Source organism: Mytilus trossulus, chromosome 11 (genome assembly GCF_036588685.1).
Source record: "Mytilus trossulus isolate FHL-02 chromosome 11, PNRI_Mtr1.1.1.hap1, whole genome shotgun sequence".
NCBI lineage: Eukaryota > Metazoa > Mollusca > Bivalvia > Mytilida > Mytilidae > Mytilus > Mytilus trossulus.
Genome location: NC_086383.1, coordinates 42,137,525 through 42,160,732, shown reverse-complemented (window position 1 = coordinate 42,160,732; position 23,208 = coordinate 42,137,525). Strand labels below are relative to the sequence as shown.

Sequence of the window (23,208 nt, the reverse complement as noted above, 5' to 3'; positions counted from 1 at the left end):
ACAGTAAACATTAATAATTTACAAAGACAAATAAAAGAACACTTTAACACGTTATTAAGATGATAAACAACGTCAGTACCTAGAATTTGTACATTAAGACCATCATGTATTATTTGTGAATATTTATCAACCAGGTCTTGGTATGAACTTTTTTTTAAGAAAAAAGACAACCGTTCTTTGACAAATCCTGGTTTATCAACTTTCTGCTCAGGTAATTATGTAAGGATGAACACATTTTAACTCTATCTTTCTTTGAATTTTTTGAGTTGGTGTCCCATTTTACCTATACTTAATATCTAAATAACAAGAAGTTGCAATTGTTCATAAGTTATAATTTATTGTTATAACATGATGACCTTAAATTCACGGAAAACAACTGCGCACCCAGCTTCGGTTGCATTCGGACTTTGGGGTCCTACTAAAGAATAGTGCACCTGCAGTACGAACAGCTTTATAATACACACGACGTGCAAAATGTTTGCATCCTACTCTCTTGAGAAATGACATCCTGTTACAAACTTTCAGCATGTCTCGTAAGAAAAGATTGTCACAGTAAAATCTGCTTTTACCGAATTTTCTAGCCTGAAAATAGATATAAGATATACATGTAACACACCTGGACCATGTCATGTTTGCCATTCCTAAAATGTCGTTGTTTGTTCGCCCATTATCAAGTCTGGCGTTAAACAATGTTTTTAATTAGGAAAACAGAAATATAATGTTTTATTATATAAATATGTAATGTATGATGACACAAAAAATACATCGATCATCGGAACAATATAGATTTTGTATAGTAGAATGTGACCTTTTTTATAGTTGATAAGAGTTCTTCAGTAAAAGGCGTTTAGTGTTGTCAGTTTATGTTAATGTATTTTTTCATGCATTTTTAATTGTATTTTCAAAACAAGTTGTCTTGTATGTTCCTGATGACGACTATTCTGAATACATGTGTAATATACACTGACATCGGAATCATGAGTGTAAAGTACGATAGTGCTGAATCAAAATTTAGAAATGATTAAATATATGTTTTCGAGGCTATGTTTATACTTACACATCCGTAACAAATATCGTGACGCTGGCATGGTGGCGTGAATGATCTTTTGTAAGGAAACTTTTTAAATAAAGGGATACTACAGCCACTGGATAGCCCTCTATTTGCCCGGAAACAACGGTAGTTCTCTGCTGTTAGTATTGGCTGCAGACATGCTATGGTGACAAGTATAACAGCACATAATCTGTAAGATAGATATGTCGTCCATTGATTTTGGCGAAAAGTTTCGAAAAAGTTTATTTTGATAGAAATATGGGGGAAAACGCTATCTGTAACCAACCACATTTTATTTAAAATATCATAGATATGTATACAGACTTTTAATCATCTGTCATGAGGTTCTTACACTACGTCTTATATTAATTCGTTATTTCTTTCCTAATAATCAAGAATCAATCGATTAATTAATCAATTAACCAATCTATACCATTGTTTACATTTACTTGCCATGTATTTTATTTTAATTTATATATACAAAATAAGCTATGTGTTCTATAGTGGTAAATTTTACAGATAATATACTCTTTGAACAAAACGATATCATTTCCTCAAGTACGCCTTTATAAAACATGGAGCTGACACACGACACACGACACAGATTAAAAAAAAACCACAACAAATTGAAACTATAAGAAAGCAAACAAAATTAGACAAACATTATTTAATCTATGAAATATTACCAAAAAATGTTACTGATTCAATTTTTAAAAAAAATGTATGAACCGACACGAACAATGTTTTAAAACCTGATTAGATTAAAACAAAATATTTTTTTTGATATCTTATTAAAAAAAAAATTCAATTACATTCATGACAGTTGATGGTTAAAAGGTTAATTTTTATATTATGTTTTCTTACCTGCTAGCGTAAAAGTCCATCTTCAATTTGTTATCATGGCTCGAGTGTGCTTTCCTTTTTATACAGCATCTTCGTCCTTCAATTTAATATTCCAGATGTTACTTCCAGATATTTTGGGCTAGACTTGCGTCAACTACCAAATGTACTTTTCAGGTATTAATGAGATGTAACAATGTAAATTTTAATTAATTCATTTTTTTCCTATCAAATAATAGTACAAAAGCTTGTAAATTGATTATCTTGAAAATAAAATACAATGCATATTGAAATAGCAAGGTTAGCTCCACAACCCCCTCAAAAATTAGAATCCGTTGTGTCTTATAATCTATAAACCTTTTTTTGCGATCTGAGACTAATGTTTCGTCAGCCTATTATTTTCTACATGCATTTCTTTAACATGTTTAAAGCCATGTCTTTTATTTCAGATAGCGATATTTTGGACAACAGTATAAGTTGTTATAATTGTCTGTTTAATAGTCAAGACGCAAGAAGAAAATGATTTGACGATGTAAAAAAAAATTCTAAGCACTTAATCAAATATGTTCTTTAGTTTTATATATTTATGGTGATTAACAACTGAATCACATACACCTATTTAAGTTTTCACACAGGTTTATCGTTTTCACTGGAATTTTTGGAAAACGGCGCTATTTGTCAAAAGTATGTCATAATAATTACATATTGCGTTTGATACGTTTAATTAATATTCGTTCTAAAGGTTTTTCATATTTACTCGCATAATCTATTTACTCGCACAATCTTATACAGATGACAGAATATACAAAAATGCTGACATCTTAAAAAATAAAAATTGATCCAAACTTGCCCTTGCATCGTTATTAAACGAAAATTGCACCGTCCTTATACCGGACAAAAAAGGTAGTACCGTTAATATGCTATCGAATCGTATATCATTTAGACGTATGTTAGGTGGGTGCATTACAAAAAGTTTATGATCAATGACAGTTGTCTTGTAGTTCAAAAAACGATGAAGTTCTTATCGGTGTTGAAAGTAAAAAAAAATGACGACTGTAAAAACCTTGATTTAGATCATCAATTTCTTTTGTTTAAATTTTTCTTTATATCAAATATCATCCAGAATCATAGGAAGAAAAAGTCAAAAGTACTTTTCAATTTGCTGTGTTTTATTGTGTAATACAACATTACTCCCAGCTGACAACATATTTTAATTGATTTTTTGTATACATACACTACCACAATAGAAGGTTTATGAATATAAAATACTAGAAAAACATGAACATCTTGTTGGACTTTTAATATATAACGAAGGAATATTACTCCTTTGTTATTGATATGTTTTGTTGAAATAATTTTAACGGGGAAAGTTGGGTTCCTATTGGGTTCCTTTGACCGTTTTACAAAACAATTTAAGATAATATTTATAAACATTAAATGCATAAAAAATGTATGCAATATAAAATAAATTTTCTAACATATAACTGAACTAATATTAAAAATCAAAAAGAATTTACGAAGGCCAGAGGCTCTCTAGATAGGCGCATACATGCAGCGGGGTATTACATGTTTTGTGAAATATCAACCCTCCCCCTTTACCTCTAGCAATGAAGATATACAAACACACAGAAATACGTACAGTAAAACTCAGTTTGAAAGAAGTCTGACTCTGATGTCAGAAATGATACAGTAATTAACAAAGGAGTACTAGCAGTGACGGACATGCCAGCTCCAGACTTCAATTAATCTGATTGAACGATTATCTCTTCATCATATGAAAATCAAGCGCAATCCCTCCCGTTAGGGCTTTAGTATCATACAATCAAAAAAGATATAAGAACATAACCCGTATCAATGTCGTTTTGTATGGATTCTTTTCGTCGATGTATTTTTTTTAGGTTGCATAAATTTCATAAATTCCATGGCACAAAGAAAAAAAACCACAACACAAAGTCTCAAATTAGGTCACAATATAATCTGTAAAATATAGAATATTATTTTAACATAACAAAGCAGCTAAACAATTTCTGTTACTTGAAATAATCCTTTTATCTCTCTAACACAATATTACTGTCCTCTCGTTCTCTAACTATCTAAAAACTCTACTCACTCACCTCTCTCGCATTCCCATATATACCTAATTACAGGCGGTACCCTGACAGTTCCAAAGATGGGGTACATGGTGGTTCTAATGATTTACCGGGCGGTGAAATTGAATAATTTAGACACTGTTCAAATAAACAAAATAGCGGCCGGTACCGTGTTGAAATGTTTGTTGTTTTTTTTTTTTTAATAATTATTCAGTTTATTGCACTATTGGTTGTTAACAAATACCCTAAGAGGTACAACTATCCCAGATAGGTTTATCCCTGTGTGTGAATTATCAAATGAACCAGGGGATTCATAAGATAAACTTATTCTAAGTTTCAAAAGTGGTTAATAAATTATTACAATCTGTATAGTTTACAAAATCCGCAATAAAATCATAGCAATTCGTGTTGAAATGTAATTTATATTGAAACGTAATTTAACCCAAACGTATTAAAAAGAAAGATGTCTTACATATTAATAAATTAAACTGTCTAAACTAAAATCGCTTCAATATGTGTTTATATCCGATTCAAAGACCATATGAACGCATCATTTAAATAACAAAATAAGCCATCTAACATCTATTTTATAACAGAATATTATAAATAAAGAGTATAGATCTCGTCTAGAATAACTAAATTTTCAGGTTTTAACAATTCAGGTGAGCGGAACGAGGCGTAAAGATTGATGCCTACGGTTGAAGAAGAATTCGTCATAACATTATACCGCGGCAAATTTATAACTATATAAAATTAAATGACATTCCATTCCAAAAATGATAAAATGAACGGCCCCTTTATTTCTTTATATCCCCTCTTTCTTTTTTTTGGTCACAAGTGACCGGTTCCTTATATGAGCCATTACTCTATCAGAGTCCGATATTTTTTTAATTGTTTGTGTCTATCTTGAGAAAATAGAAAGAGAAACTCGAACAGCTAAAATGATCAGCATGGCAATATTTACATATATTAAATGAAAATAATAAAATTTGTGTATCAACTTCTTGTAGAAAAAAATGCCTACGTATTATATACCGAAATTGACAAATATAATGCCTTCCCTCGTTAAAACGATCATAGAGCGTGACATAAAAGAATTATTTCTTAAATTTAATAACCTTACCCGTATTGTAGACTCCGTATGCTTATTATTAAAGACCCGACCGTCGATTTAAACAAAACTTTGCGATTCATATATATTTTTTCCAATTTTCCAACAATATAAGATGTGATTTTTTTGCATCTGAAAACGAGGTACTAACATGCCCTTATGTTTATCTTAAGTCTCAACCATTTTCCAAACGGTAGCTACAGATATGATCCTAATTAGTAGAAACGGTTACTTCGCAGAAGCAGAGCGGAATCAGTTATGACGTAGACAGTAATCATTATAATCGTTATCATGTTCATTGACCATAACGACGATGAAAGTACATCATATAATGACGTTTAGACATCATATAATGAAGTAAATAAAACCACATAATATACGATTACAAGCACATAATATTATGACACAAACACATCATATCTAGATGTTTGCACATAATATAAGGGAAACTGCACATCATATAATAATATGTACACATCATATAAGTATATTTGCACAGCATATAAGTATATTTGCACATCATACAAGGATCTTTCAACATAATATAAGTATATTTTCACATCATATAAGAATGTTTGCACATCATATAAGTACATTTGCACATCATATAAGTATATTTGCACATCATATATGTATGTTTGCACATCATATAAGGATGTTTGCACATCATATAAGGATGTTTGCACATCATATAAGGATGTTTGCACATTATATAATGGTGTTTGCACATAATATAAGGATGTTTGCACATCATATAAGGATATTTGCACATCATATAAAGGTGTTTGCACATCATATAATGACAAGTGCACATCATATAAAGGTAAATGCACAACATATCATGAAAAATGGGCATAATAAGACAGTGTTGTCGTTCCATTGTTATCCATTAATTCGTTTGATGTGTTTGAGCTATTAGTTTTGTCGTTTGATTATGAACTTTCCGTTTTGAATTTTTCATTTATTTTTGTAGTTTTAAGACTTTCCACAAGATTATTATGATGTGATGAATAAGTAATATTATTATACTTCACGTTAAATTGCCAGATTCTGATTGGCTAACACTAGGGTGTTAATTAACTCTATCACATGGATCAGTGGGTGACAATTTTGTTTTATTGTCGCCCTCTCGTCTATACCAATCAAGAATCGACAATTTAAAGGTAAATGGATTGAATTTACATTAAGTTATTAAAAACAGTGCTTAAGTTCTACGCTTTGTCTCATGTTTTATTATTTGTCTGTCAAAAAAAAAAAAAACTTGCTTCACTTCTGTTTATTTTTCTAATAGCCAACTGTAAATAAAGGCAACAGTAGTATACGGCTGTTCGAGATTAATAAATCGATTGATAAAAAACAAGAACTATCTTTAAAAAAGATATCCGACGTATTTAGATTGGAGTATATGTTTAAAAGTATCATTCCGATAACCTTTCTGTTTACATTCACCAAAACCCCGCGGAAATCTGACATGGGTAGGTGCGTTTTAAAACTCAACTAAAACTGAGGAAACCACATCTGTAACATTTTTTTTTAAGTTGTGGCATAGAAATATAATGATGAGGAGAAAATAGTCAATCATATTCTCAAATGTCTAGTAACTGTTTTATGCAATGAATGTTATATATACCATCAGCCTCTTCGATCTTCGACAACTATATATGCTATCAGCTTTCGATGAAGACTACAAACAGCTCTAACCATGTTTTATATTGATGTGTTTGTGAGTTCTTGTTTATTCACGAGTTACCACATAGAGGCAAAAAATAATAAAAGGATATTAACATGATTAAAACAAATATCAAAAACAATTTTACGGGGCCGTTGTAAAACAAAAATATAAAACATCAACGACAGTTTATCAAAAACCAGTTGGCAAACAATTGACACTACTTGCCTCTGTGCTCAATTGGTAGATCGAATGCACATTATCATTACAACACAATATGGAATCTATATTTGTCTTGACTTCGGTTATGATTAGATTTTGATTGGTGAAGAACAGCACTGATTAGTATAACAAAGACACCAAGGATAATCAACATGCTATAACGGATATTTTGCCAATACCATACGAAGAGTGTTAACGTTGTATTGGTATTTCAAAAACCATTTAGTACCACAGTCCTTAAAATGTACATTTCAAATGTCAAATGTTATCTGCGAAAAAGACGATTTATACATTGTTATATGTTAAACATGTCCAACAATCTGGAAATATGATTGTTGATGAATAAAATGACAAAAAGCAAATCGGAAACAACAAAAGTAATGTGTCATACATATATATAGGAAGATGTGGTGTGAGTGCCAATGAGACAACTCTCCTCCTAAAAAAAACAATTTATAAAAGTAAAATATTATAGGTCAATATACGGCCTTCAACATGGAGCCCTGGCTCATACCGAACAATAAGCTATAAAGGGCCCCAAAATTACTAGTGTAAAACCATTCAAACAGGAAAACCAACGGTCTAATATATATAGAAAACGAGAAACACGTATAAATTACAAAAACAAACGACAACTACTGTACATCAGATTCCTGACTAGGGACAGGTGCAAACATTTGCAGCGGGATTAAACGTTTTAAAATGGTACCAAACTTTCTTCCTTTTTCTGATACAATAGTATAACATCACTTAGTAAAACACCTGATAAAAAAAATTAATATACATGGGTAAATGAAATATAACTTTGTCGTATTAGTTATACTACTGTTGGGTATATAAAATTTTCCAGTAATTATGAATACTAAGAAAGTTTTTTCAAATAAATAACTTATGTTATACTACATACATATGGGGTGAATATCAACAATAAACCTTATACACTTGGACCTAGATAAAACTATCTGTACAGATTTAAGGAGAATAATATTGATGTTCGTACAAATGTAGTACAAAGAAGTGATAATTAGTAGATACTAGTATTCCAAATAGTAAAGCTGGTATATAGACAAGATCCATATCAATATAGAATAACAAAAATACAAAATGAGATACCTGTTTATCTCTTCTTTAAATCAAACGCCAACCAAAATATATCAAAGATAAGTATAGTAATTGTAAAGAGGTAGAGCTGACTTGTCACAGAAGGGCCAATTTCAAAAGTGCCGACAGAATAAAATTTACTATAAAAACAAAAAACAAAAATGCTTTTTGATCAATATCTCGATTTACATATATTATGATATGTGTGACTTTGTTGCATGTTCTGTATCTCCCTCTTTCCCTCCCTCTTTTTTCACATAATTCAAAAGGCTATAATGACTGAAAATAATGTAAAGAAGAAGTGAGACAAATCTCCTTCCAAGTCGCAATGTTTTTGGATTTAACAACTATAGGTCAAGGTATGGCCTTTAGTACCGAACAGCAAGTTATGAAGGGCACCATACATATATACCTCCTATGTCGTTCAGGTCAAGAAGGGTCACCCAAGCCGTGCAGATTGAATGACATATACCAATTTGCTTGGTCAATATATATAACATAATATATAACAAGTCAAAAAGGGTACAACATCACCATAAAATAACTATAAAATATACAAATATTAGATATTTCGGATAACAGATATCCTTCTTCAATAATAGCACGATGGACATCGTGCTATTATTGAAGAAGGATATCTGTTATCCGAAATATCTAATATTTGTATATTTTATAGTTATTTTATGGTGATGTTGTACCCTTTTTGACTTGTTATATATTATATTTTGTAGTGTACAGAATCATATTACATGATCCATCGCCCTGTAAGATTGATCGTTGACTATTTATTCAGTCATTTAACATAATATATATATATATAAAAAAAAAGAGTTGTCGAGTAACCAAAAACACAACTGGGAACCAGACAACATAATAAACGAAAGACACCACACAAAAAAAAACCTATGAATCTCACTGCGCCTAAAATTTGAGTTGATGTACATGATCATGTACGGTTTATACTTATTTTGTAACCCGGAAAACATCCTTCGTCTTCAAGATTCTCTTAGGAGCGATCACATTCAAGCACTCTATTAATGTTTCGTGTGTTTTCAGATATAATATATTATACGCCAGCGCACTTGGGCATTTGTTTCATTTTAAACACTTCTTACACTTAACTACAGTTAAACAAACTTAATATTATATTTTTCATAAAGATTATGAAATACGTCTATAAAACAGAGTCCATATTTTTCAGATATCTGGCAACTCTTTTTGGAATCGGAAGCAAACGTAAAGTTTCGAAAATAGTACAACAAGCAGAATCTGTACTGTCCGAAGATTTCGTACCTTCATATATTGGCTTTCATCACATCAGCAAAGACGAAATTATCGAAAACCATACTACTAATTTCGCCACTCAACTTTTTAGTAACTTCTTATCAGACTCTATCATCACAATTATGGATATATTTATATACAGAAAAGCAATAAATTCAAATTCCAGTGTCGATGCTTTTCTATGCATAACGATAGACCTTTACTTAAACCGATGGTTGGTACGTCCACAGATGGATACATATTAAGTATATTGGGGCCGTACTTAGCTGATGACAAAAACAATGATGCTAGCATTGTGGAGCATTCAAATGATGAAAATATGATGGAAATGGTTTAAGAAAAATGATATTCTGATTCTAGATAAAGGATTTAGAGATGCATTACAGTTTTTCCATGCCATTGGGTTTCAAACCGAATCACCTGGTTTTCTTTTCTAAATCTGCTAAGCAGTTTTCGACTGAAGATGCTAACTTGTCAAGACTTGTTACTAAAATTTGATGGACGGTTGAATCAGTCAACGCGCGCATTAAAAACATGGAAGTATTTCGATAAAGTTGTTCCAAATATATAGATATCTTGAACCTTAGAGAATACTTGAGAATAGTAGGCGCTATATGCAATAAATTCAAGTCACATTTGTTGAAGTACACTGTGACATAGCTAGAAGTATGTTAGAAAAGTCTAAACCAGCAAACCTATTACAAGAAAGAGTTCTGAAAGATCAGGCATTGTGTAAGCGATCACGAGAGTGGGTTCCGTTACACGATTGTCAACATATGTTTTTTTATTTGGTCGGGTTGTTGTCTCTTTGACACATTCCCCATTTCCATTCTCAATTTTATTATGACAACTTCCCCAAACTGACAGTAGAATATTTACGATCTCTTACATTTGGCGTTTACTTATTATACCAGGCTCCTAACTATGCCGACCAGCATCTTGACAATGACGGTGATATCGATATCTTTTTGCAAACTGTTTCGTCGTCTATCGTTCAAGCCAAAATACAATCTAGACACACTAGCTGTAAACAATACTGTATTGAATGTAATAAAGATAATGATACTCATCCAGTAAACGCTTGGTTTTGTGAGTGTTAGGCGGGTGCTCGAACTGTGGGTTGTTGTGCCCATGTAGATACGATATTGTGGTACATGGGATATGCAAGACATACAGATTATAAAACAAAGACAAACAGATATTCCAATGCGTTTAAATATGCCAGTGTAGACATTGAAACAGAGACCCATCTTGAATCAGATTAGCTGATTTATATCATACAATAAGATCATTAAATGGGTTTGGTAAAAGAGATGATTTTTCATTTCCTACTGTTAATTATCCATTTTTAGATGGTCACGTTCCCTTGTCACCATCTTATGGTGTTTATATATCTCAACTTGTACGATTCGCTCGTGTATGTACCAACGTATTAGATTTTAGCGAGAGAAATTTATGTATTACTGAAAAATTATTACACCAGGGTTTTCGATATCACAAACTGATCAAAACATTTACTAAATTTTATCACCGGTATAAGGAAATAATTCGTAAATATAACTCAACATGCAGACATCTTATACGTTCAGGTATTTCACATCCAAAATTTTATGGAAATATTCTTTATGATGCACAAAAATGTCAGTATTCTCCTCATAAACTAACAAAACATTTAAATAGACTTATCAAAAGGGGATATAGTTACGATACTGTTTTCAGGTCATTAAAGATTGCATATGTTGGCTTTAACATTGATTCACTGATAGGATCTTTGCATCGGAACTAAACACATTTATTTCTAAAAAAAACAGTTGTTGGCATGAAACGGGTTATGTTCTTCTCATATATTTTATGATAGTATGATACTAAACCCCTAACGGGAGGGATTGTACCTGATATTCATATGATGAAGACATAATCTTTCAATCAGTTCAATTGAGGTCTTGAGCTGGTATGTCAGTTAACTGCTAGTAGTCTGCTGTTATTTATGTATTATTGTCATTTTATTTATTTTCTTTTGTTACATCTTTTGACATCGGACTCGGACTTCTCTTGAACTGAATTTTAATGTGCGTATTGTTATTCTTTTACTTTTCTACATTGGCTAGAGGTATAGGGGGAGGGTTGAGATCTCATAAACATGTTTAACCCCGCCGCATTTTTGCGCCTGTCCCAAGTCAGGAGCCTCTGGCCTTTGTTAGTCTTGTATGATTTTAAATTTTAGTTTCTTGTGTATAATTCGGAGTTTAGTATGACGTCCATTATCACTGTATTATTATGCATATTTTAGGGGCCAGCTGAAGGACACCTACGGGTGCGGGAATTCTCGCTACATTGAAGACCCATTGGTTGCCTTCGGCTGTTGTTTTCTATATGGTCGGGTGGTTGCCGCTTTGACATATTCACCATTTCCTTTCTCAATTTTATTGGTATTAATATTTAACCATGGCTTTTTATTATTTTGTTTGTTTGAAGTTAAACAAACCTAAAACATTATGTAAGCTACAAATCACATTACAACATTAACACGCTAACTAAGGCAACATAAAAAAGAATTAAATCTGTTATTTGATAAATCCTATTTTAATGCTCCTCACGGACGTAAACTACCAAAATCAATGTAGGATTTGATAAACCAAAAAAATCGATAGTCTTGGTCTTGTTAATTGTAAGAATACCTGTTTCAGGTATGAAAGTAGATGATGTGACGTATTTTCATGTATTTTATATACCTATATGGAGTTATTTTCTTTCAGAACGTCAGGTCATTCTTTTTTAGAATCAACCCGGACGATACCATGTTTCAATGGTATTTGCTCCAAGGCATAACATATTGACCTGTGTAAGGTCATTATTTTCCTTGATTAACATGCAATCTATGATTTACTTCAAAATTGTATTCGTCTAATAGTTTTTTAGTGCCGATTTGGATATTTATTTTCTAAAGTTCAACCGATGATAGATGTAAAAGAAACCGTCATTGTAGACCCGCAATTTAATTTTAGAAACAAATAACGTGAAGTTTTGTTGATTTATGGCTATAATAATTATAAAGAAACATTGTCATATAGGTTAGATGAATTTTAATGTAGACTTTCATAAAATAAATCCAGAAATAACATATTCGTGTGTAAGATTTTGAAAATCTTATTGAGTCAAACTGAATAGGTTGATTGCTTAACGTCCAGTGGCAAATATTTCATGCATGTTCAGAACGATACACACTGAATAGGAAATCATACTGTGACCTACATGTATTTATATTCGTCTTCGTGTCAGTTCGCAACTTTTTAAAATTTATGTATACCTTTTACTCTATCAAATGATCAACTAATAAAATAATCTTATATTCTATTGAATAACACGAAAGGGTCGGTGCGGAGGGTATATCATTTTATCCTGATTATCTAATAAAATGTATTGCTGTTCGAAAGACAATCTTTCTGAATTTTTCATTCGATTCAAGTAAAATGGTTAAATAAATAACACCTTTTCCGCGATAAAAATAACATAACAGAACGAAAAAAAAAAACATACACCTCCCCCTTTTCCATAAGCTAAGTGATACAATAAATAACTTACAATGTGTCTTGTATTTGTCATACACTGTTATCGGATGGTAACAATACATTTGTGTCTTACTTCATGCAGTTACAGTAATATTTTTATTGTGTATGGATAACAATTTTTAAAATGTTTATATCTAAATTATTTAGTGAGTTTTATTTCACATTTTAAATGAGCCGCAGGTCGTATTAAACCTGAACGCATTAGAAAGGAATATCCCACTTTAGTGTTGTCGGTAAAAAAGGATACTTAATTTTACAAATCTTTATAAAAATAATATTTTTTGACGGTATATAAGTCAGATAATGCATATTTTAAGGTTTTTCTTGTCGCAGAACACACCTCGGGGTGTCAGGATTGTTCAAAGAAAGACCTCCCTCCGGTCGGTCTTTCATTTGATCAATCCTGTCACCCCTCGGTGTGTTCTGCGACAAGAAAAACCTTAAAATATGCATTATCTATAACATAATTAGTTTCTATTTAAAACATGATTTGCCTTTATAATAAAATAAAAAAACATACGGGAAATTGGCCTTGGCTATTTCCTGCATAAACTGTATCTTCCATCTTTTTCAAATTCCTAGAAGTACAACGTGAAGTGGTGTATTGTGCAGATGTAACGAGTGTTATTGTAACTTCATCAGGTAAGGTTCATCTCGTTGCAGTAAAATCTTCATCACGTAAGGTTTATCTCATTACAGCATCAGGTATACTTAAGTTCATCTCATATTAATAAAAGCTTCATCAGGTAAAGGTAAGGTTTATCTCATTACAGCATCAGGTATACTTAAGTTCATCTCATGTTAATAAAAGCTTCATCAGGTAAAGGTAAGGTTTATCTCATTGCAGCATAAGATAAGGCTTATTTCATTGCAGTAAAAGATATAATATATCGTATAAATGCATTACAGATTAACATTATCTTCATTCAGATCAATTAACATATCCGTTTCACAGTTGATATCAGATATTTTCCTTATGTCATAACAACAATCCTGTTCTATTTTACGAAAATGACTTACCGAATTTGACTATTCACCGGGTTGATCCTGAAAGCTCTTCAACTTTGTACTTGTCTGGCTTTATAACAATTTTGATCTGAGCGTCAATGATGAGTCCTATGCAGACGAAGCGCGTGTCTGGCGTATTAAATAAACTATTTGTAATATCATGAGCAACACAACGGGTGACACATGTGGAGGAGGATCTGCTTACCCTTCCGAATCACCTGAGATCACCACAAGTTTTTGGTTGATTATTTTTTAGTTTTCTATGTTGTTTCATGTATACTATTGTTTGTCTATTTGTCTTAATCGTTTTTATGGCCATGGCGTAATCAGTTTGTTTTCGGTGTGTTGATTTGAATGCCACTCTGGTGTCTTTCGTCACTCTTTAACATGTGAGGAATTATGCAAAGGGTTTGTTTTTATCTCAGAAGAGACTATGTATGTGGTGTACGTCATTATTGAAGTAAGATACGACTGCCAGTTACAACAGTCTGCACTCATACAAAAGGTTGTCTTTAGATGAATTTGGCTATTTATTTTTCACGTATAGCTCTTTAGAGGTTTCATTACTTATACATCTTTGGATTTCAAATGTTTGGCTTTGAGCGTTCCTGATGAAGGTGAATCCAGAAAAGCGCTTCGGACAAAAGAAACTATTAAACGTGTTGTTTTCAATTTTTTCAACGAATTAGGAATTTTTTAAGTTAGTTTTTTGGTACAAATACATATTATGATTCTTACTTTTACACCGGTAATGGCTGTATTACAGAAACGTGAAGTGTTAGATTTAATTACTGAGAATGAGTTTCGTTTCACTTTTATGTACATTTCTTCAAAGGTTTAAAACTTATGATTGTTAATTTCGATCGTACTGATTATATGCCTACAAAATGGTGTTTCTTAGAAAAACTAGTTTATAATTTTTGTGTGAATAATTTTGTCTCTCTTTTTTTTTTAATTTTCAAAATATTTTCTTTATATAATCATTCGTTTAGAAAGCACACAGAATCAGCGAATAAAACAATTCTTAAAACTTTCAAATTTCTAATTTCTACTCCTTAGAAAATTTTTAAAAAATATATATATTATTGATTCATACATTGCCGCTATAATGATGTAAAATAAAGATATGGTCACTGACTTCGTTTAAACGGTAAACACCTTTCAAAGTTGTGTCTTTTTGAACACATCCAATACGGCGGGAAAATATTCGTAACGTCACCACGGTTCAGGTCGTAAAAGTTAGATTCTTGATGTGTTTCACTACAAACACGGTAACACATTGATTATTAGACTAAAAATGAAGTCGGTAAACATATGATTATCTTATATCATTAAAACAGGCATTTATGTGTCAACAACATATAATTATTTAGGAAAAATTTATAGAGTTGATCTGCGACATAGACCGTTAACTGTTCCTTGACCTTAATTTGTCCTTCACGTCGTACAATTGATTTTTTTTATAACCTACGTTTTCCGAAACATAATCATAATGTTAAAATAATTCACTTGTGCAGCCGGGTGTACGAGTGCTGCTGATGTCAGAATGAAGAATGAACAATTAGAAATAAGTATTACAAATTATACAACTTCATTTAGTAATAAAAACAAACACATATTTTTGGTAAAGTTTTTGAACGAAACATCTGATCAATTTTAGAGAAATGGATGTGTCTGCATTAGTACATATCATAACGAATATCTAAGTGGGAGGCGTGGCATAACGCAATATATCGTAAGTGACTTGATTCTTTAACTGATAAATAAGTTTTCATAAGCATTCAATATGTTTGATAAAGTAGGATCATCAGTTTATATTTCCTCTAAAACGATTCTTTTATACTTGAATGAAACGTTTACTGAGCTTTTGTAAAAAATATATTAAAAAGTTTGAGCCATTGTACTATTTTTAATGATATAAGTCGTGCAGAAGTGCCAAGATTTGCAGGTTGTTCTTCAAAAAACACATTTTTGTGAAAAAAAAGAGAGATCTATGAGATAAAATAAATATATGAATTATGAGAAGATACGTTTTTTAATATGCTTAAAAAAAAATTAATAAGATAAAACGGTGTCATTAAACTTGTTTTCTTGTTACAAGTAATAGAACGAATAGTTTCCCCACCATTTTCAACATGAGAAAATGCGTCCTCCAAGTCAGGAATATGACAGGTAGTATCCATTCGTTTGGTGCGTTTGTGCTTTTTATTTGCCTTTGATGAGGGACTTTCCCTTATGAACTTTTGCGGATTTCATTATTTCTGTGATTTTACTTTAAACATTGCAGTTAGTGTTTGAACTCCAAAATGAGTGCAACTGGTAATTTCGGTTCACATGCATACTCCATCAACATTTCCTGTTAAAACAATATAAATACTTGTAGTTATGATATCTGATTTTGATGGTATCAAAACAAGGATGTTAGGATACATAAGTATGACTCACTCGTATAGATATAATAACAAGGAAATCGAAACACAATTGATTTTGATCATAACTCGAAAACCTTTTCAATTGTTATTTCTGACAGCTTCCAATGATCATATGATAACACGTCCAATGCATTTAAGCCATTGGTGGATCAATTAGTAGAGTTAGCATAAGTTAGAGCCCACGGACTGTCTATATAATCAACCAAATAAATCCTACATAAATGCGGGAGCACCCTCCCCTCTCCTTCCCTTCTCTAAATCCTCCTCTGTTAGTGTTGCTGTTGATGTTGTATCTAATAATATCTTAAATGATAACATCAAGACTATAGTTCAAGTTAGCTCAAGTCTTCTGCTACATGTAATAACACGGTACGTTCATTTGATAATTAATGATATGTGAATTTTGTCGTCCGGCTATCCTCTCTAAATATTGTGGACTAACTTCTACCTAATGTGCAGTTATAGTTCTGATGACAGTTTTGCTTTTACTTTACATCGATGAGTATGGTATGGTGTATCTAGCCGTTTCAAGATCGATAGTGCTTTTGTAACTGTCTTTGGAGAGGGCATTATTAGTGGCAATGTATGTGGTGGTGTCCGGCGTTACTCGGGATAATCTAGGTCATATCCCTCGTCGAAGTCAATCCGACACCGTTTGCCTTAGTCGCTTATTGGTTGTAGATAATATTGGCGATGGCATGCCTTCCTGGAGTTGGACGGACTGATGACGATGTCCGTTTTGATGACGATCCCCTCAGGTTCACCTTGATATTGTATAGGAATTAATACCCGGTTTCCCTCTAGCAATGATTTGGCTTCTGTTTGTCGTTTCTGGTGTACCCTGGTTGTTGATAGTATAACCTCAGCCGAAGTTGCAGCAGAGCTATTGGCCTGCACCCACTGGTAATTTTTATCGTTTTGTAGTTGTGAAATGCCTTCTTTCAGGCGTTCAATCTAACAATATAAGAGTGCTATATGGGTTTTATAAAATATAATTTTACTCTGTTTCTGAGCATAAAAATGTAAATATAGTACTAATTATACTTTTCTTTTTAATATATATAACATTTGAATTAATGACTAAACTTCATACCAGATGGTGTTTAAAAATACATTAAAATTTAAATATTAGCCCTCTCTAATACATGAAAAAAGTACATCACTACTACCTGTGTTTTAAGATTCTGGAATGCAAATATTTTTCTTAATTCAAAACTTGACACTGACATATAAACTTTTTCAGACTCACATGATATACGATACAGTAAAACATCTCTAGTTAATGATTGCTATCTAAAATAGCTTTATAAATTACGTTTGAATATAGTGAAACTTCGTTTCGTATAAAACAACTAAGCAAAAAAGCAAAATTAAAATCAAACCTGAAGGCGATGCAATGTTTGTGAAATGATAAAACTACTTCTAACAAAAAGCCATAGATAAGTTCTGTTCGAATAAAAATTCTTCCAGGAAAAATAAAAACCATTGATTTATTTCTTACAATTTTTAAATAACATTTTTTTTGTTAGACATTACATACAATATGCAAAAGAAATCATTGAATGCCCGTTAGGTCATTGTGTAGCTTTTTATAGTAAACGTAGATTTATTTTGATAATTGATGCTAAGGATAACATTTCCTTTTTTGTCGAAAAATTACATCGTCACAATGAATACATTATCGTCCTGCAGCCATTTATGTAGTAGATCAGAAAGATAAACAGTTAACAATCAAACAATTTTTTTTGGCACCTAACTAACGGCTCTTGGATTTGTTGGGGTTCGTGTTGTTTATTCTTTAGTTTTCTTTGTTGTGTCATGTGTACTATTGTTTGTCTGTTTGTCCTTTCCATTTTTAGACATGGCGTTGTCAGTTTATTTTCGATTTTTGATATTAACTGTTGCTCTGGTATCCCTCTTTTGTCTATTTGGGTATCATACTACATTTTCTAATGTTTATATTTGAGTTTTTTTGGTCATTGACTCAAGACGAAAAAAAAATTGTCAGCCTCATGGTTTTTATAAAAATAAAAAAATAAAAATCTATCGTTGTATGGGTTCGCCCTTAGAATTGATATGATTATATTAGATTTTTTATACAAATTACCAGTAGAACTATTTTCACATTCATACAGTTTTTTTGGCACTTCAAATGCACATAATTATACAATTATGTGATGAGATTGTCGTACAAGTGAGAGGTTTAGCGCTATAAAACAAGGTTCAATCCACCATTTTCTACCTTTGAAAACTTATACCAGGTCAGGAAAGACAGTTGTTGTCCATTCGTTTGACGTGTTTTGTCATTTGAGTTTGCCAAGTTATTATGAACTTTTCGATTTAATTTTCCTCGGAGTTCAGTATTTTTGTGATTTTAATTTTCATTATTGTTACAACATTCCTACAATACATCGTTAAAATTTGCAGTGAATAAATTACAGCATTAAATTGTTGATACAGGGTTCATTGGCCTTGAATTAAACATATTCTATATAATTTACCTGTAATAACTTTTTACGCTTTAAAAGACAGCATTGCGTATTTCGTTATTTCACCTACTTTACCTTCAGTTTTTAATGATGAGGATGAATATTTTGAAACACTCCACTGCTCAAATGCACATATTTTAAAATAACCTATAGATTATGGGAAACTTGTTTATGTACTAAAATATTTTGACAGAATCCAAAATCCTGGTAAGTTAAATTATCTAAGGACATATTTTTTTACTGATGTTCTGTTTTTGTATTTTACGCTTTACGATTGAAACATTAATTATACTAGTTTTTCTTAAAACATAATTCAATATTTAAAAATTTAAATCATCCACTTTGCGTTGCTAAGTCCCTTCTGCAATGCGTACAAGTCATACTTTGTTTTCATATTGTTTAATTATATCTACGCAGCTGCTAATAAAACAGCGTATTTATGCATAACTGGCTTTTAAACTTTTCTGTTAGGAATTTCCGGCCTGCAGACATTTTGAAAGAACAAATTTATAAAGCATTTATTTTATTTACTGGCACTGGATATATATACATATTGCTAAAGCTGAAAAATTTATCCAATATGGTATCATAAGCACATAATGTGTAATGATACTGACATAATTTATAAAATGCTAATTTATCTTTAATATTTTCCCCCTTAATCAATTTATAAATTATGTTATATAATTCCTAACATACATTGTATTCACTGTGTATATTTCTGTCATTGTTAGTTCATTATTCTTGTGTATCATTGTTCTATTTCTAATCGTTCGCATATTATCTGAATTTCCTATGATGTTTTACAAATTTAATAGATTCCAACTAACGTCCAATAATGTTGCACTTTTGATTCTCGATTTCCATTAAAAAATCAGCAGTAGCAAACTTTAACATCAAATAACAAATTTGAACATCTTTGTAATATTAAACATTTCAGTTCTTCTCGTTTGGTCACTCAGGTATTTCACTAGTAACAAACTATAACATCAAATAACAAATTTTAACAACTTTGTAATATTAAACATTTAGGTTCTTCTCGCTTGATCGCTCAGGTATTTCATTTTAAAATCCATTTATTTTTATAGATTTTTTTCGTGCGTGGTTTATATTGTATATCATGTATCTTATTAAAAATAATTATATATGCTTGCAAAGAGGATAACTTAAGGGATAAGTATTTAATTATATAGTGATGTTTGGATCGATATTAACGCAATGGAACATGAAGAAAAATCTATAGTCATACGTTTTAAAACTTAGTTTGGTTTTACAATTATTTTTCAATTGGATTTATTGTGCTTTTCTATAAGAAACTTTATCTAAACTAAACTTTTTTTGATATAATGTAAAAACATGTCACACATACGCACTTCGGATTAAAAAAAATCAAAACCACATGCAGTCATCATTTTTGTAAACAAGGACTTTTATTAAAAAGGATTTAAAAATATTTCACAGATACGCACTTCTGGACAACAGAGATAAAATTCCCTCTATTAAATTTCTTCATCTGGATTTTGAGACACGAAACTTTCCGAAATCAACATTATTGATTTGTTATTCGTGTACCTGTATATATTACTTACAGTAAATTAAACTAGATGAATATTTCCTAAGGTAATATATGTAAAAAGTGAAAAGAAATAACATGAATATTCCGCCTAGTGAAATAGGCGTTGATATGTTTTAGAATTATACATTTCCATTGTAAAACTATAATTTCATAAATTTTAAACTGAAACTTATATTAACAGTGTTGAGCTCGCTAACAGAATTCTGAACCTGGTATATATAATGTGTCTTATACAACTAGGTTGATGCCGATACTGGTACAGTTTCTTCTTTCAATGGTATCAGCAGTCCGAAAGTCAGCATCAAGATCAAACTCCGAAACAGCGGTTACGTCCTCTTTACTACGCTACGTTGACTTTAACCACGATGATAGTTTAGCGAAGCAACGTCACCACTGTTTCGGAGTTTGCATCAAGATAATACAATCTTAAGATAAAAAAAATTATAATTTCACTTTTGTTTTTATTTATTTTATTATGTTCGGTGCCTTTGAATAAACGAGGGTGTACTACACGACATGGACATATAATTCGCCTATTCATAATCTTATGTTTTCTGGGTAATATTTTCAAAACTTTTAACCAATTCGTTCTAATTGGTTAAAAACGTTCTAAACAATGGAAATTCATCAAATGATGTAACGTTATTTTCATTATGGTGTACGAAAAATGATATTACCTATAGTCCTTAAGATCCTGAAAAGGCGAACTATCTTGATATGATTGACTTTTGATACGAAGATCATTTTTAATTCACAGTTGAAAGCCAGTCGTCATTCCAATGGTACCAAAAAAGATTATGTACCAGGCGACCATCGCTATTGTATTATACTGTTCCCTCTACATATTCTTCTTGCTGAAACCATTTTACCAACATCATAGAAATGCATTTAATACATTTACATTATCAAGAGGAGCAGTTCATCTTGAGCATAGAGATGACAAACAAGTTATTCCAAAGAAAAAACCTCTTCTTACTATTTTTACAACATGGATTTCGGACAAGAAAAAACATATTTGCCGAAATAATACTGTTCAAAACTGGAATCTTTTGCAGAAAAATGTTGTTAGAATCTTATTTACTAATGAGTCTGATTTGAACTTGAGAGTGAAGTCGATGGGTTGGAAGGTTCTACCAGTTAAAAAAGTAGCAAGCGTTACTAAGGTACCGGTGCTAAAAGATCTGTTTTACTCAAGTTTCAAGGCTGAAGATTCTACATTTTATGCATATGCTAACGGTGATATTCTGTTTACAGATGACCTCATAAAAACATTGGAAACCTTTTTGGAATCGAATCTGAGCAATTCGGAAGATGTGTTGCTGATAGGTAGACGTACAGACGTACGGAATGTTACGCTCGAAGAAGCAACAAATCACGTGACCCTGAAACTTGCAGCTTATAACAGAGGATCTTTACATACGCCATATGGTATTGACTTCCTCATAATAAAAAAGTCATATCCACTTTTTGACTTTCCTGACCTGGTTATAGGGAGACCTTATGTAGATTCATTTATTGTGTTGGAAGCAGTTAATCGTGTACCTGGTCACGTGATTGACATTACTGTGACCTCATTGGCTGTACATCAGGTCACATTACCTGGAAAGGAAGGGGTCGACGAAGGTAGTACGCATCCGGATAAAAATTACAATTATGATTTATTGAAGTCCAGGAAACCGAATTACTCAAGAGGAAATACAAATTGTGCTCACTATTATACTAATCATACTTTGTTGAACAACAAAATAGCAATTACAATTGAAAAAAGGAGGCATCTTATAGACAAGAGATGTGTACCATTAATAGGTGACATTTTGAAAGGAGCAAGTGTTTTGCGAGGATTAAAAATGTTTACAAACTATATACATTTTATTATTTAAAACGAAACTAAGCATATGTCAAAAGTTTGCAAAAAATAAGTAAAATCTCAAAAATACTGAACTCCGAGGAAAATTCAATCGGAACGTCCATAATCACATGGCAAAATCAAATGACAAAACACATCAAAAACTAATGGACAACAACTATCATATTCCTGACTTGCTACAAGCATTTTCGAATGTAGAAAATAGTGGATTGAACCTCGTTTTAAAGCGCCTCTCACTTGTGAGACAGTCTCCTCAAATTCCGTAATATTTACGGCAGACAAAATAAATTAAATAGTCAACATATGGGTACAGCACACACAAAAAATATCAGCCGTTGGACAAAGAACCTGAACAAATTATTTGAAAAGCCTCCTTTCAACCGTTACCTTACAGCAAAACAATAGGAAAATATAAAAACCCGTTGACATTATACTTGACTAGAACACACCCGCGAAATTCCGGGCATTCAGAGCAAAGTTTAAAGTATGTAAAGTGTTGTTGGAAGAATTTTGTAAAATATTGAATGACTGGAGAATTTCAGCAAAAGTATCATAAGTCATAGGTTATTGGGGACAGGAAAATGTTTTTTTTTTACCCCTCCTCCTTTATTTCCAATATTCCTATTTTTTGGTTTTCTATCAATTTCAATATGAACATACATTTAGTATGTTATGAACATTCAAGTAAGGAGCCTGTAATTCAGTGGTTGTTGTTTGTTTATGTGTTAGATATTTGTTTTTCGTTCATTTTTTTGTACATAAATAAGGCCGCTATTTTTCTGGTTTGAATTGTTTATCATTGTCAGTTCGGGGCCATTTAAAGCAGAGTATGCGGTATGGGCTTTGCTCGTTGTTGAAGGTCGTACGGTATCCTATAATTGTTAATATCTGTCATATTG

General features: G+C 31.6%; 2 protein-coding genes across 2 annotated transcripts; one reads left to right on the top strand and one right to left on the bottom strand.

The window, feature by feature from the left end:
* Positions 1 to 362: 362 nt before the first annotated feature.
* Positions 363 to 1,987, bottom strand: LOC134690368 (uncharacterized). Its single transcript, XM_063550338.1, has 3 exons — positions 1,916 to 1,987; positions 1,058 to 1,241; positions 363 to 582 (listed from the first exon to the last, which is right to left on the bottom strand). Exons 1-3 carry the CDS (start codon positions 1,933 to 1,935, stop codon positions 364 to 366), a joined length of 423 nt encoding a protein of 140 aa, XP_063406408.1. The 5' UTR covers positions 1,936 to 1,987; the 3' UTR covers position 363.
* Positions 1,988 to 18,954: 16,967 nt separating this feature from the next.
* Positions 18,955 to 22,322, top strand: LOC134690059 (uncharacterized). The gene is made up of 2 exons (XM_063550032.1): positions 18,955 to 19,073; positions 21,200 to 22,322. Exon 2 carries the CDS (start codon positions 21,222 to 21,224, stop codon positions 22,320 to 22,322), a length of 1,101 nt encoding a protein of 366 aa, XP_063406102.1. The 5' UTR covers positions 18,955 to 19,073; positions 21,200 to 21,221.
* The last annotated feature ends 886 nt before the right edge of the window (positions 22,323 to 23,208 follow it).

Excerpts from the sequence above, each read along its gene's own strand:
- LOC134690059 (XM_063550032.1), top strand. The coding sequence starts at position 21,222 with ATGGTACCAAAAAAGATTATGTACCAGGCGACCATCGCTATTGTATTA.
- LOC134690368 (XM_063550338.1), bottom strand. The coding sequence starts at position 1,935 with ATGGACTTTTACGCTAGCAG. Across the intron at positions 1,242-1,915 it reads ATGGACTTTTACGCTAGCAG|ATTATGTGCTGTTATACTTG; the intron begins GTAAGAAAACAT and ends TCTATCTTACAG. Across the intron at positions 583-1,057 it reads ACGATATTTGTTACGGATGT|GCTAGAAAATTCGGTAAAAG; the intron begins GTAAGTATAAAC and ends ATCTATTTTCAG.